This window comes from Sciurus vulgaris (genome assembly GCF_902686455.1).
Source record: "Sciurus vulgaris genome assembly, chromosome: 11".
Taxonomy (NCBI): Eukaryota; Metazoa; Chordata; class Mammalia; order Rodentia; family Sciuridae; genus Sciurus; species Sciurus vulgaris.
The window spans coordinates 65,170,728-65,187,165 of NC_136472.1; the positions used below are offsets into that span (position 1 = coordinate 65,170,728).

General features: G+C 38.8%; 1 protein-coding gene and 1 long non-coding RNA gene across 2 annotated transcripts; both read left to right on the forward strand.

Moving 5' to 3' along the window:
- The first annotated feature begins 786 nt into the window (after positions 1 to 786).
- LOC306639591 lies at positions 787 to 1,924 on the forward strand. Its single transcript, XR_013757692.1, has 3 exons — positions 787 to 979; positions 1,388 to 1,450; positions 1,889 to 1,924. It is a non-coding gene; the product is annotated as an uncharacterized lncRNA (long non-coding RNA).
- A 185-nt stretch (positions 1,925 to 2,109) lies between these two features.
- Positions 2,110 to 14,936, forward strand: ZNF214 (zinc finger protein 214). The gene is made up of 3 exons (XM_079104076.1): positions 2,110 to 2,195; positions 11,307 to 11,468; positions 13,058 to 14,936. Exons 2-3 carry the CDS (start codon positions 11,342 to 11,344, stop codon positions 14,752 to 14,754), a joined length of 1,824 nt encoding a protein of 607 aa, XP_078960202.1. The 5' UTR covers positions 2,110 to 2,195; positions 11,307 to 11,341; the 3' UTR covers positions 14,755 to 14,936.
- Positions 14,937 to 16,438: the final 1,502 nt, after the last annotated feature.

Consider the following 16,438-nt stretch of genomic DNA (forward strand, 5'->3'; position numbering starts at 1 on the left):
GGGACCGGTTTAAGCATTTTAACTATACTAATTCATTTAATCCTAAGAGGCCTGTGTTTCAGTCAAGGTTCATCATAAGTGATTTAGTCAGATTAGAATCCAGGGAATTATTTGCTTTTAATGACAACCTTACCAAAGCTTCCTTGTCTAGTAAAACGTTTTAATACTACTAATCAAACCCAGGGGGAGGGAGGGAGAGAGGGAGAGGGAGAGGGAGAGAGAGAGATTCCTAATAGATGGATTCCTAACATAACACACTCAACTACCGAATAGAAGAGCATGCGCTTCAAAGTCTTTCTGGGGTCCCAGGACACCGAGGAGGGGATCCTTTCCTCGGCTTTATCTCAGTCCTACTTTGCCTCCAACCTCAAGATTAGGCAGGACCGGGGCTACTTGGATGCCTGTTCCGCCAAGGGCACAGGAGAGCGAGCTCAACCACCCCACCCCAACCAGAAACGACCCTACAGCAAGTATTTCCAAGGATTCCAACGGAGGGGTTCCGCATTTGTAGGCTGTAAGCGTCCCAGAATTATTCGAAGCCAATGACCCCATTTCCCTGACATCTCGGCCACGCCCCATTTCCGGGGACCCTGAGCATCGGGAGCCTGGAGTTACGCCAGCCCCATCCACGGTTCAGAGGCGCCGAAGGCTCCCTCCTTCTCGCGCGGGAATGAGGCCTGCTAGGGGTGGAGCTACGCTGCGGGTCGATCTTTCTGGCCAATCAGGAGTCACATCCTCCAGAGCCCCTCTCCCGCCCCGCCCCTCTCGTATCCGTGGAAACGCGGCTTAGTCTACGCCAAGGAGGACCCGGGACTTCCGTTTCGATCTAGCCGGACTGCGGCCATTGTCTGCATGGACCCGGTGTTTTGGACCCCCGGGGCGTCCCCTCAGAGGCTCTGTAAGTGACACGGACTCTAAGGCCGAGCCAGATGTGGACGAGGGCGGGAAGTGCTGTGGCTGAAGGAAGAGTGGCAGAAAAGTAGAGTCGGAGCCGAGAAGCGACTCCTCCGACTTGGACGCCTTGGAGACACCCGGTGTAGACGAGTCCCTCAGCGCTCCTCTCCCACGTTAAGGGTTAAGGAGGGAAGAGGGCAGGAGGCAGCCTGGTCCCCTGGTCGGCGTGCTGGGTCGGGAGGTGTTGGGGCGAGCTGGGTTCGGGACCTGGAGGCACATCAGAGGCCCTGCGGGTCTGGCTGCAGGAGCAGGGGCTTCGCGGACCTGTAACCCTGAGATCCCGCTCCTTGAGCACCGTGGTGCGAGCGGAGGGGTGCTACCCTCGCTCGGCCTGTGGCGCTTTGGGGCGCTCAAACGTCTCATCGTGGGGCATGCGCGAATCGTTTTTCTCTTTAGAGAAAGGGGGTTCTTAACGAATTGCCTTTTTCCCCAGCGACTAAGCCGTAATCAGCAAGGAAGAACCTGAGTGGTAAAGGCTCATACCCCCACTTTACAGGTGAGGAAACCGAGGCCTGGGAAAGCATAGAACTTGGATCTTTTCATAAAATTCTACAAGTGACTGATAGCACAGTTGAGATTATAATCAGATTCTGGAAGGTCTAGATCTCGGATCCTTCTCCAAAACTCCGGTTTCCCTGGTGATAGTAAATCCAGTATTTTGTTGTAATAAGTAGGGGACGGCAATGGAATTATTTTTTCCTTAAGTTGATTGAACAAAATATGAGCAATAGTCTAGAATCAGAAAGAAGCCATTTACGTGTGCTATTATATTTTATTGATCTTATTACAATTTATATAAATAAACCATATAATAATACATGTAATTAATAAAACAAAGCCTTGAGTCTCAGAGACATTGAACTAAATGGAAAGCATCTGCATCCCTGGAGAGACCAAACTAAAATCAAATTTTGTGTTTTTATGTCCAAAGTAGAATTTTATCCCTTGATGTCTGTAGAGGCTCAGAGGCATCAAAGTGTCAATTTTATAGCTTTGCTTTCTAATGCTTGAAGGGGAACAGGAGTGTTCCTGGGCTTTTTTTGACTTCTTTCTAGGAGATTTGGGGGGGGGGGTACTTCCTTGTGTGGGGAATTTAATGATTTGGGGAATTTAGTGTCACGCTCAGTTTTTCATTCCTTCTTCACGCATCTCCAGCTCAGTTTTCTCAACATTCCACCCATTCTCAGAAGAGCACAAAGGAGAAACAGTTATATGCTGTATTCCTCACAGTCTGATCTCAGGTAAGTAGGATTGTCTTTCTCACTTATAAAATGCCCCTGATTCTTTATGGATAGTGGAGGTAGTAGAAGTGGCAGTGAGGATGAATGGATCAGATTGCTTAATGTTCCTCACCTGTAGAGAAGCTTCCAAGCCTCTTATGCAGCATGCCCCTGCCTCCTCTACAGGAATTTTTGCCAACATTAACTCATTCCTTCAGTCATTCAAGTTCAGGATACATACAATTTGTATTGTTCTTGGTGTTCTGAGATATATAATATATAAGAATGTCTTCACATTGAGAAATTTAAACCAGGAAGTTAATAAATGGAGTTATCCACATTAAATAGTGCCATTTAATACAGCAACAGAGCTCAGATTTACAGGAAAACCATCATTTGGTCTCAGGTAGAATTAGAGGGGACAAATTAGGTAACCAGACTTACTACAGGGGAGTATAAGTATAAATGTATAAAACAAGCCACACTGTAGAGGGCTATTCATATTAAATGTGTTATTTATTCTTGTGCAACTCCAGAGTTCCCTTCACATTAACCAGATGCAGCCATTATTCACATTTAGATGTATTTACTTATAGTCTTTTACGTAATACTTAATGTGCATACATACTCACTAACCTGTTTAGACATTATATATATGTCATATCTGATACAACTCTTTTTAGTCACTAAGCCATAAAGATTGAGGCAGAGAATCTAGCTTGTTTTCCTCCAAATGTCTATTTAGTGGTCCAAACATAATTAAATAAGCCATTTTTTTCTCTACAAATTTGATGTCACCTCTGTCATCTTTAAAATTCACTGTTGTACGTGGGTCTATTTACAGGTTTCTAATTTTTTTATATTGTTTTATCTATTCCTGTGTCAAACCCATGCTCTTTTTTTTTTGACTTTTTTTTTTTTGTTGTTGTTGTAAACAAATGGGATACATGTTGTTTCTCTATTTGTACACGGAGTCAAGTCATACCATTTGTGTAATCATAAATTTACACAGGGCAATGTTGTTTGATTCATTGTTATTTTTTCCCCTTCCCCCCACCTCTTCCACCCATCTTTTACCTCTATACAGTCCTTCCTTCCTCCATTCTTACCACCCTCCTTATCCCTAACCCTAAACATAACCCAAACCCTAATGCTAACACCTCCCACCCCCTATTATATGTCCTCATCTGCTTATCAGCGAGATCATTCGTCCTTTAGTTTTTTGAGATTGCCTTATCTCACTTAGCATGATATTCTCCAATTTCATCCATTTGCCTGCAAATGCCATAATTTTATCATTATGGCTGAGTAATATTCCATTGTATATATATGCCACAGTTTCTTTATCCATTCATTAACTGAAGGGCATCTAGGTTGGTTCCACAATCTGGCTATGGGGAACTGAGGAGCAATGAACATTGATGTGGCTGTATCTCTGTAGTATGCTGATCTTAAATCCTTTGGGTATAGGCCAAGGAGTGGGACAGCTGGGTCAAATGGTGGTTCCATTCCAAGCTTTCTGAGGAATCTCCATACTGCTTTCCAGAGTGGCTGCACTAATTTGCAACCCCACCAGCAATGTATGAGTTCACCTTTTTCCCCACATCCTCGCAAACACATATTGTTGCTTGTGTTCTTTTTTTTTTTTGTGGTGCTAGGGATTGAACCCAGGGCCTTGTGCTTGCGAGGCAGGCACTCTACCAACTGAGCTATGTCCCCAGCCCACTTGTGTTCTTGATAATCGCCATTCTAATTGGGGTGAGATGGAATCTTAGGGCAGTTTTGATTTGCATTTCTCTTATTACTAGAGATGTTGAACATTTTTTCATACATCTATTGATTGCTTGTACATCTTCTTCTGTGAAGTGTCTGTTCATATCCTTAGCCCATTTGTTGATTGGATTATTTGTATTCTTGGTGTAGAGTTTTTTGAGTTCTTTATAGATTCTAGAAATTAGCGCTCTATCTGAAGTATGAGTGGCAAAGATATTCTCCCACTCTGTAGGCTCTCTCTTCACATTACTGATAGTTTCCTTTGCTGAGAGAAAGCTTTTTAGTTTGAATGTATCCCACTTATTGATTCTTGCTTTTATTTCTTGAGCTATGGGAGTCCTGTTAAGGAAGTCTGATCCTAAGCCAACAAGTTGAAGGTTTGGACCTACTTTTTCTTCTATAAGATGAAGGGTCTCTGGTCTGATTTCAAGGTCCTTGATCCATTTTGAGTTGAGTTTTGTGCAGGGTGACAGATAGGGGTTTAATTTCACTCTGTTGCATATGGATTTCCAGTTTTCCCAGCACCATTTGTTGAAGAGGCTATCTTTTCTCCATTGCACATTTTTGGCCCCTTTGTCTAGTATGAGAAAACTGTATTTATTTGGGTTTGTGTCCATATCCTCTATTCTGTACCATTATCTGCCTGTCTATTTTGGTATCAATACCATGCTGTTTTTGTTACTGTTGCTTTGTAGTAGAGTTGAAGATCTGGTATTGTGATACTCCCTGCTTCGCTCTTTCTACTGAGGATTGCTTTAGCTATTCTGGGTTTCTCATTCTTCCAGATGAATTTCATAATTGCTTGCTCTATTTCTGTAAGGTACATCATTGGGATTTTAACTGGAATTGCATTGAATCTGTATAGCACTTTTGGTAGTATGGCCATTTTGACAATATTAATTCTGCCTATCCAAGAACATGGGAGATCTTTCCATCTTCTAAGGTTTTCTTTAATTTCTTTCTTTAGTGTTCTGTAGTTCTCATTGTAGAGGTCTTTCACCTCTTTTGTGAGATTGATTCCTAAGTATTTTATTTTTTTCAATGCTATTGTGAATGGGGTAGTTTTCCTAACTTCTCTTTCTGAAGATTCATCACTTATGTATAGGAATGCATTGGATTTATGAGCATTGATCTTGTAACCTGCTACTTTACTGAATTCACTTATGAGTTCTAAAAGTTTTCTGGTGGAATTTCCGGGTTCCTCTAAATATATAATCATGTCATCAGCGAATAGGAATAGTTTGAGTTCTTCTTTTCCAATTCGTAACCCTTTAATTTCTTTGGTTTGTCTAATTGCTCTGGCTAGGATTTCAAGGACGATGTTGAATAGAAGTGGTGAAAGAGGGCATCCCTGCCTTGTTCCAGTTTTTAGGGGGAATGCTTTCAGTTTTTCACCATTTAGAATGATATTGGCCATGGGCTTAGCATAGATGGCCTTTACAATGTTAAGGAATGTTCGTTCTACTATCCCAGTTTTTTCTAGTGTTTTGAGCATGAAGGGATGCTGTATTTTATCGAATGCTTTTTCTGCATCTATTGAAATAATCATGTGATTCTTAACGTTAAGTCTGATGATATGGTGAATGACATTTATTGATTTCCGGATGTTGAACCAACCTTGCATCCCTGGGATAAAACCCACTTGATGGTGGTGCACTATCTTTTTAATATATTTTTGTATGCGATTTGCTAAAATTTTGTTGAGAATTTTTTGCGTCAATGTTCATTAAGGATATTGGTCTGAAATTTTCTTTTCTCCATGTGTCTTTATCTGGTTTAGGTGTCAGGGTGATATAGAATGAGTTTGGGAGGGTTCCCTCCTCTTCTATTTCATGGAATACTTTGAGGAGTGTTAGAATGAGCTCTTCTTTAAAGGTTTTGTAGAAGTCGGCTGAGAACCCATCTGGTCCCAGACTTTTCTTTGTTGGTAGGTTTTGATGACCTCTTCTATTTCATTGCTTCAAATTGATTTGTTTAAGTTGTGTATGTCCTCCTCATTCAGTTTAGGTAATTCATATGTCTCTAGAAACTTGTTGATGTCTTCGAGGTTTTCTGTTTTGTTGGAGTAGAGATTTTCAAAATAGCTTCTAATTATGTTTTGTATTTCACTCATGTCTGTTGTGATATTTCCTTGTTCATTCCGAATTTTAGTAATTTGAGTTTCGCCCTCTTTCTCTTTGTTAGTGTAGCTAAAGGTTTATCAATTTTGTTCATTTTTTTGGAGAACCAACTATTTATTTTGTTCATTTTTCCGATTGTTTCATTTGTTTCAATTTCGTCTCTGATTTTAACTATTTCCTGTCTTCTACTACTTTTGGTGTTGGTCTGCTCTTCTTTTTCGAGGGCTGTGAGCTGTAGTGTTAAGTCATTTATTTGTTGATTATTACTTCTTTTGTTGAATGTGCAGCATGAAATAAATCTTCCTCTAAGTACTGCTTTCATAGTGTCCCAGAGATTTTGATATGATGTCTTTGTTCTCATTTACTTCTAAGAATTTTTTTATTTCCCTCCTGATGTCTTCTGTTATCCCTTCATCATATAATAGTGTATTTTTTAATCTCCAGGTATTGGAGAAGTTTCTGTTTTTTATTCTGTCATTCATTTCTAATTTCAATCCATTATGATCTGATAGAATACAAGGTAGTATCTCTATCTTCTTGTACTTGATATCATTAGCTTTGTGGCATAAAATATGTTCTATTTTAGAGAAGGATCCATGTGCTGCTGAGAAGAAAGTGTATTCGTTCTTTGTTGGATGGTATATTCTGTATATGTCTGTTAAGTCTAAATTGTTGATTGTGTTATTGAGATCAATGATTTCTTTATTCAATTTTTGTTTGGAAGATCTATCCAGTGGTGAGAGAGGTGTGTTAAAATCGCCTGGTATTATTGTGTTGTGGTGTATTTGATTTCTGGAATTGAGAAGGATTTGTTTGACGTACATGGATGAGCCAATGTTCGGGACATAGATATTTTTGATTGTTATGTCTTGCTGATTTATGCTTCCCTTAAGCAGTATGTAATGTCCTTCTTTATCCCTTCTGACTAGTTTTGGCTTGAAGTCCACATTATCTGAAATGAGGATGGATACTCCAGCTTTTTTGCTGTGTCTGTGTGCATGGTTCGTTTTCTCCCATCCTTTCACCTTTAGTCTGTGGGAATCTCTTTCTATGAGATGAGTCTCTTGCAGGCAGCATATTGTTGGATTTTTCTTTTTAATCCAATCTGCCAGTCTATGTCTTTTGATTGATGAGTTCAGGCCATTAACATTCAGGGTTATTATTGCGATATGATTTGTATTCCCAGTCATTTGACACTTTTTTTTTTTTTTTTTGACATTATCTGGTTTCTCCTTTATTTGGCTATTCCTTTAGGCTAGTTCCTCTCGTTGCTGATTTGCATCATTGTTTTTCATCTCTTCCTCTTGGAATATTGTGTTGAGAATGTTCTGTAATGCCGGCTTTCTTTTTGTAAATTCCTTTAGCTTTTATTTATCATGGAAGGGTCTTATTTCGTCGTCAAATCTGAAAGTAAGTTTTGCTGTGTATAAGATTCTTGGTTGGCATCTGTTTTCTTTCAGGGCTTGGTAAATGTTGTTCCAGGCCCTTCTAGCTTTTAGGGTCTGGATTGAAAAATCTGCTGATATTCTTATTGGTTTCCCCCTGAATGTAATTTGATTCTTTTCTCTCGTGGCCTTTAAAATTCTGTCTTTATTTTGTATGTTAGGTATTTTCATAATAATGTGCCGTGGTGTGGGTCTGTTTTAATTTTGTATATTTGGAGTCCTATAAGCCTCTTGTACATGGTTTTCCATTTCATTCTTCAGATTTGGAAAATTTTCTGATATTATTTCATTGAATAGATTGTTCATTCCTTTGGTTTGTTTCTCTAAGCCTTCCTCAATCCCAATAATTCTTAAATTTGGCCTTGTCATGATATCCCATAATTCTTGTAGATTCTCTTCATGATTTCTTACCATCTTCTCTGTTTGGTCAACTTTGTTTTCGAGATTAAATATTTTGTCTTCAATGTCTGAGGTTCTTTCTTCCAGATGTTCTATCCTATTGGTTATGCTTTCTATGGAGTTTTCAACTTGGTTTATTGTTTCCTTTATTTCAAGGATTTCTGTTTGTTTGTTTGTTTTCTTTTTTCAGTATCTGTAACTATTGAAATGATCTGTTGCTTCCCATATTTGGTCTTTTAACTGTTGATTGGTGCGATCATTTAATGCCTGCATTTGCGCTTTCATCTCCTCCTGCAATGCCTGCATTTGCTCTTCCATATCCTCATTTGCTTCCCTGATTGTTTTAGTTATGTACATTCTGAGCTCCCTTTCTGACATTTCTTCTGCTGTGCTGTCATTGGATTTTATTGATATAGTATCTAGGTTTGTTTGGGACATTTTCTTCCCTTGTTTTCTCATATTGGTCAGATGTCAGTGGGACTCTGAGATATTGCAGATTTCCTCTATTGGCTTATAGTGTCCCTGTAGATTTCCAGTGTATCACCTCCCAGCCTTCAGTAGCCTGAAGTCTTGGAGGAACTTGATAATGCTGTGCTTCCGAAGAAAGCTGCCCCTTGCCTGCTACTGGGTCCAGGGCTTAGAGCCTGCTCTGTGTGGAAAGGCTCTCACTGGAGGGCCTGCTCCAAGAAGCTGGTTGTGGAAGGAGCCTGCCGCTGAGGGAGCAGGGCCACCTGGAGAAGTCTCTGGCTGTCCTACCCTGGTCCCAGAGGCTGCCTGTGGGCCGGAGTTTGCCGCTGGCTCCAGACTTTGAGCTAGCTCTGTGCAGAAAGGCTCTCACTGGACGGCCTGCTCCGAGAAGCTGGCCGTGAAAGGAACCCGCCACCGGAGGGGCAGGGCTGCTTGGGGAATTCCCTGGCTGCCCTGCCCTGATCCCTGAAGCTGCCTGCGGGCCAAAGCTCACCACTGGCTCCGGGACCCAGAGCTGGCTCTGTAAAGAAAGGCCCCCAATGGGTGGCCTGCTCCGAGAAGCTGGCCGTGGAAGGTGCCCACTGCCGGAGGGAGCAGGGCTGCCTGGGGAAGACTCCAGCTGCCCTGCCCTGCTCTGAGAAACCAACCTTGTCCGTGCCTGCCGCCTAGGCAGAGCTTCACCTGGTGGGGGAGAGTCACCCCGGGTCTTTATGTTAGTCCAAGTCTCTCAGTGCCTCCCCTTCTTGAATCCTGGGTTCTGGAGCGACAGGAGATGCAGTCACCCTCTAGTCCACCATCTTGGATTGCCTCATGATGTATGTTTAATACATTACTTAATTCAGTTAGCTAACATTTTATTTAGGATCTTTTTTGGGGGGATACTTTTTTGGGGGGATCTAATTCAAGGGCATTCAACCACTGAACCACTTCCCTAGCTGTATTTCATATTTTTTGAGAGACAGGATCTCACTGAGTTGCTTAGCACCTTACCATTGTTCAGGCTGGCTTTGAATTCCCGAGATCCTCCTACCTCTCCCTCCTGAGCTGCTTGGATTACAAGCATGCACTACTGCGCCCAGCCTTACTAGGAATTTTGTGTATTTACAGCTCTTCCTTTCCCCAAACAGGAGATTAGACATTTAATTTTCTGAACTTGCTAAACACTCCTGGAAAATTCTGGTATTTGAAGCATGTATATAGCTAGTAGAAGAATTATAAGATATGAGTAAGTTCTTCAATTTTAAAGAGAGAAACCAAGATAAATGTGGGACAAACAGGGAATGAGCCTGAGGAAACATTATGTAGACAAGAGAATATAACTCTAATATTCCTGAGGTAATTAAAGAAGACATTGGATCCTTGAAACTCGTACTCTTAGATATTTAAAGCATCAATAAAGTGAGAAAGAATGCTAAAAAAAGCAACCATGAGTATGAAAATAACCTCATAGGAATTAAAACATAAAAGTAAAAAATAAAAATTCAGTGGAAAAGTTGAAGGTAAAATTGGGAAACTTTTCTATATAATAGAACAGACAGAAACAAATTATGTAAGAGAAAATGGACAAAGCAAGAAGAGATTATCGAGGAGAATGGCATATGACTAATAGGGGACTCAGTTTAAATACAGTCTTATAGATGAAAGAAATCAAGAGAGGAGTTTTGCAGAGAAACATAAGAACATTTCATAAAGTGATGAGCAGTCTGCAGGTTGTAATGCTCACTGAATGCCCATCATAATCAATGAAAAATGTCCCAGACCAAGGAATCGAAAAAAGAAGCTCCTAAAATCTTTATAGAGGAAACAAAATATTACCTACAGAGTCATTAGAATAAAAAAATCAGTCTCAGCAGCAACACTGAGTGCTTATAAACAATGAAGCAGTTCTGAGAAAGAGTATTTTACTCTACAATTCTACACTCAGTCAATTATGAGGGGATTAATGATGATTTCCATTGTACCATGATTCAAATGGTCTGGGAATTTTTCCTAGTATCCCTGCTTGGAGATTCTCTTAAATGATGTGTCTTGAGGAATGCCTTGCCTGCTTCTCACCTTTGCCTTTTTCACTAGCAGTGGGCTTACTATTCACAGGTTTGATTGAACTCATTTGGGTGTGTTCCTCCAAAACGAGGGAGTAAAATAAAGAATTATGTAATCTTGAAAATTGAGCTTTAAAAGAGTATCCATCCAGTCCAGATTAGAACAATAAAAAGACATTTCTAAAATAAAAGGGTTGGGGAAGGCTGAGTCACTTGATGAAATAAGTTATATAGAGCCTTTCAAAATAAGAATATGAGGATAGCAAATTTATTAAAATGAAACGTCATCCTCTTGAATAAACTTTATAAATAATTGTCAAAATTGCATAAGCACTGCATCAATTTACCTAAAAATTTGTGAAAATAGTTTGAGAATGATGAATGGAACTATAGTATATAATTCCTCATCTTTTAGGAAGAAGTAAATAATGTCTAAAATGATACCCATGAATCAATAAAATAAGAAATATCAAGTAATATTATCACAGTTGGCAAATTGGTCTGGTCTGAAGTGTACATCCTGGGTCCCAGCTGTGCTGCCTTCTTGCTCCATGATCACTAGAATTTACTTAATCTTTTTCAACTATTATTTACTATTTTGTAGTACAGAGATAATAATAGTCCCTACAACATAGGGTTGCTATGAGGACTAACTAAAATATAGGTTGAAGTCATTAGCCCATGGGTTGGCAAACAAGTGCCAAATAAGTGTTTCTTTGATAGTGATGAGATTTTGATATTTGGATACATTTTTTAGCAATTCAGCTACTAGCATTATATCTCCCCTTATTTTTTTTCTTTCTTTTGAAGTTCTTTTTTTTTAACGTGGTTTGCCACTTATATTACCTACTAAATATCTTTTTCTTTGTCCATTTTCGCACTTAGGTTTCTTCTGCCTGAAAAGCCTTATCTTTAACCAGATGGCAGTAACATTTGAAGATGTAGCTATTATTTTTACTTGGGAAGAATGGAAATTCCTGGATTCTTCTCAAAAAAATCTCTATTGGGAGGTCATGTGGGAGAACTACACAAATGTCATGTCAGTAGGTAAAGTGATCCAAGCTTACAGGGAATTCAATTTTCTAGAATCAGTTTTGTTGAGTATTTCAGTTTTCCTTGTGTTGGTATGATAGAAGAGATATTCACAAAAATATGTTTTAAACCAGATGACAGATACAGTTTGAATATCTCTCATGCAAAATGCTTGGGACCAGAAGTGTTTTAGATTTTGGAATTTTGGGGATTTTGGAATATTTGTATGATCTTTATTTATTTGATTAACCCTAATCCAAAAATGCTCCAAAATCTGAGCATTATGTAAGCACTGGATTTTAGAGTATTTCAGATTTTGAATTTTTGGATTAGGGATGTTTGACCTGTAAAAGAAAAGACAAAATATCTTCCAGGATATCTAGGCTATGTAATGACCTAGATTTTTGTTATTATTATTTTTAGTTATTTTCTATATTATTTCTTTATTTTTTAAATTTTTAAAAAAAAATTTTATTAAATTTTTTTAAATTTTTACAGACTGCATTTTAATTTATTGTACACAAATGGGGTACAACTTTTCATTTCTATGGTTATACACAATGTAGATTCACACCATTCATGTAATCATACATATACACAGGGTAATACCATCTGTTTCATTCTATTGTCTTTCCGCCCCCCACCCCCTCCCACCCCATTTTCCTCTACCCCATCCAGAGTTCCTTCATATTATTCTTAAAGCACAAATCTCCATACATAGTAAGTTTTGTTTGGTCCTAAAGTTGTTTTTCTTCATACTATTTGTACAAATTACCTTTTGTTATGTAACGAACTACCCCAAACTTAGCAGCTTAAGGTAAAATTTAGTATTTTTTCATGATTCCTATTGACTGGATGGATGATCGTTCATAGAGGGTCTTGGTTGGGACTGGGTGATTTTAACATAAGGCTGACGGGCCTAACTCACATGTCTTAACCGTTGGCTCAAAATCACTGGGGATAATGGAGATACATTGACTATATGTCCCTCTCTTCACATGGTGGTGGTGGTCACAGAATTTTCAAAGGCAGCAAGAGAGAGGGCAAGCACTTTTCAGGTTTCAGCTTGTGATACTTTAGCTGTTATCCCAGTTATGCTGTTATCCCAGTTTAAGCTGTTATGACCAGATTGTATTACCAAGCCTGGACATAGTGTGGAAGGAGAGCACCTAAAGGATAAGTAGAGTTAGTGCAGTCATTTTTTCCCACACAGTCTTCCACACTATTCTATAGTAGAAAAATAGAAACAGCATGTTTTATTTCTTATAATAATTTCCCAAATAAAATAATATTGTTAAATATGTCTTTAAGACTATTTCCATGAAACAGTTGACCTTATTCTTTTATTACAAATAGTGCCTGGTAAATTATAGATGCTCAAGGTATGCTTGTGAAATGAATGAATGAGCAAATGAATTAATATATACATGAATGTACAAAATAAACGAATTTCAGTCCCAAATGGAGCAACCAAAATCATACCCTTCATTCCTATTCCTTGGCACACATATCTTCGTACCATTGTGAAAATCTTTGATTTGGATACTTGGAAACTTTAAACACAACCTTCATATCATCCCTGAAGTAACTGTTTATTCTTCTAGGAAACTTGAGTGAGAGCTACAAGCCACAAGAAGAACAATCCAGAAACTTAGAATATGAAAATTTTTCTTCCTGGCAAAGCTGGAGAAATGCTAGCTTTCAGACATATAAGAATCGAAACTGTAATGAAACCATTTGGGGGTTGGATTCCAAAAACCTAAAGCAACAAGATCTTTCACAGTGCCAAGAATGGTTAGTTCTCTCCACACAAGTAGCAGAGTATGGAAACCATGAACTGACCTTTGAAGGTACAAGCCACAGGAACTTAAAATACAAAAAGTTTATACCTTGGCAGTCCTTAGAAACAAAAACCACCCAAGACTATAGTAGAGAAGTCCTCATGAGTGATTCATGTGGTTTTCAAGGGGACAGATACCATCTTGGCATATCTAGGAAAAATCTCTCCAATCTCTCCATGGAAAAAGAACAGAAATTCATAGCTCAGCATTCTTATATCCCAGTGGAAGAAGCCCTTCCAGTATATATTGGGGAGTTATGCCAGTGTGACCTACTGAGAGACTCTGTGGAAGAGAAATACTGTGGATGTAATAAATGTAAAGAAGTTTATTATTGGAACTCACAATGTGTTCTTCACAAGAGAAATCAACTTGGAGAATACCTCTATCCATACTCCATTGGTATAGCCTGCTTCTCTCAGAGATCAGATTTGCACAGACATCCAAGAATCCACATAGGTAAGAAGCTGTTTGGATGTGATGAAGTTGGCAGTAATTTTAGTCATGGCTCAGGAGTTTACTTCCATCAGGGAGTCTTCACAGGGGGTTTACCTTATATCTGTCATATATGTGGTAAGAGTCAGATCTCTTGTCTTCATAGCCATCAAAGTGTCCACACAGAAGAGAAACACTATAAATTTGAGTGTAATAAGGACCTCAGTACAAATTCACTACTTCACATTCACCAGAGACTTCACACAGGAGAGAAGCCCTTTAAGTGTGATCAGTGTGGTAAGAGTTTTAGTCGGAGTTCAGTACTTCATGTTCATCAGAGAGTTCACACCGGAGAAAAACCATATAAATGTGATGAATGTGGTAAGGGCTTCAGTCAGAGCTCAAATCTTCGAATTCATCAGTTAGTCCACACAGGAGAGAAGTCCTTCAAGTGTGATGACTGTGGTAAGGGCTTTACCCAGCGCTCAAATCTTCAAATTCATCAGAGAGTGCATACAGGAGAGAAGCCTTATAAATGTGATGACTGTGGGAAAGATTTTAGTCACAGCTCAGATCTTCGCATTCACCAGAGGGTCCACACAGGGGAGAAACCCTATACCTGTCATGAATGCGGGAAGGGCTTCAGCAAGAGTTCAAAGCTTCACACTCATCAAAGAGTACACACTGGAGAGAAACCCTATAAATGTGAAGAGTGTGGTAAGGGATTCAGTCAGCGTTCTCATCTTCTCATTCATCAGAGAGTTCATACAGGAGAAAAGCCCTACAAATGTGATGATTGTGGGAAGGGCTTTAGTCACAGCTCCAATCTCCACATCCATCAGAGGGTCCATACTGGAGAGAAGCCTTACCAATGTGCAAAGTGTGGTAAGGGTTTCAGTCATAGCTCAGCACTTCGAATTCATCAAAGAGTCCACATGGGAGAGAAAGCTTACAAATGCCATGAGTATTATAAAGGATTTGATCAGAATTCATGTCTTCACAATAATCACAGAAGAGAAACTGTATAAATCTTGTTCTTAATAGCATTAAGTAAAGCTCAATCTTTAAACTCAATAAATGCTGCTGGAAAAGAAATCCTATAAATAATACAAAGAATACTAAACAAAAATTATAGTTTCCCCTCCTACCTCAAGGGGAGATTCTTAGGAGAACTACTATTTATTTAAAATTAAATATATTTTTCTTTACTATAAATATAATACATAATCATTACAAAATATATATTAAAATTTAAGGGAAAATTTTTTACATCCTGTTGCATTCTAGTCTTTTTCCAGTGCATTTTAACATTTATGAAATTATACTGAATGTCCAACTTGTATTTTCACTGACTTCAAAATATTTTAAATTTTGTCTTAAAACATTTCATTTTGGTTTTAATTGAAACTGGCTAGCCATCTCTGAAACAGCATCTCTTAACTTCCTTGTGAAGTATTTGGGAAGCCACAAAAAGAAATGGAACTTGCAAAAGTTGAAATTCAAATAGGTAGGTAACCTATTTTTCAAACATGGAAGAATAAACTACAGACTAATTCAATTGCTTATGCAACAAAACCAACCTAATAAAAAAATGAGAAAACATTGTATGACTCTGTATCTAAAATAATAGATATATTGGAGATGTTATTACGGTCATCCAGAAAACTCAGGAACCATTCTAATGTTGCTAAGGTGTGGCACTTTGAGGTAACGACAATGAACTTTCATTCTTTCTCCTCCCCAGGTTCACACATTCAAAGGCTCAGACAGCAAGTGACAAAAGTAGATTTAGATACTTTAAAATAGGTGTGGATGAAAGTTAATAGTGAATTCTAGAAACTGAAGATCATTAATTGGTTCAGAAATAGAAATCCAAGCAATAGAATTTAATTTCAGTAGAACAGAATGGTAATGCAGAAATAATCCACTAGGGACAGAATTGAAATCAGAGCTGCGTAGTAATGAACCTTCCCTTATTATGTAACTAGAGAATTGGCCATGACAAAAATGTAGAATTAGTAGGAATACTCAAATCCTATTTTAGTCAGCATTTTCACTGCTCTGACCAAAAGACTTGATAAGAACAATTAGAGGAGGAAGTTTATGTGGGGGCTCACAGGTTTAGAAGCCTCAGGGCGTAAAGTGCTGCAGAGCACCATAGTGGAACTGTGTGCCAGAGGAAAGCAGCTGGTAACATGGCACCAGGAAAGCAGAGAAAGACTTCACTCTCCAGGGACGAAGTATATATCTCTAAGGCACACCCCATCCCATGGCCCATCTCCAGGCACATTTTACCTGCCTTCAGTTAACTTAGTTAATTAGGATTAATTCACCGATGAAGTCAAGTCTCTCAACCCAATCATTTCATCTCTAAACTTTCTTGCATTGTGTCACATGAGCTTTTAGGGGACACCTAATGTTTAAACCATAAGTCCTAAGCATCGATGCATGCATATGTTTAGATATTACTTCTAAGATAGAAAAAATGGACCTGTTTAGGAAAATAAGAGGGGATTGTAATACCGAAGGAAGGAATGTCATCCTGAAGACTTAGAAGCTTATAGCCCTGAAAATTGACTCTTTCAGGCTCCAGAACAGAGTTTCATAAACATTGGTATCCTCAGTACCATAACAAAAATATCGATAGAGTAGAACTCTGTAAATAAAGAAGAGCCACTGAAGTAAAAAGAGAAATAGACATCAACAAGGTCT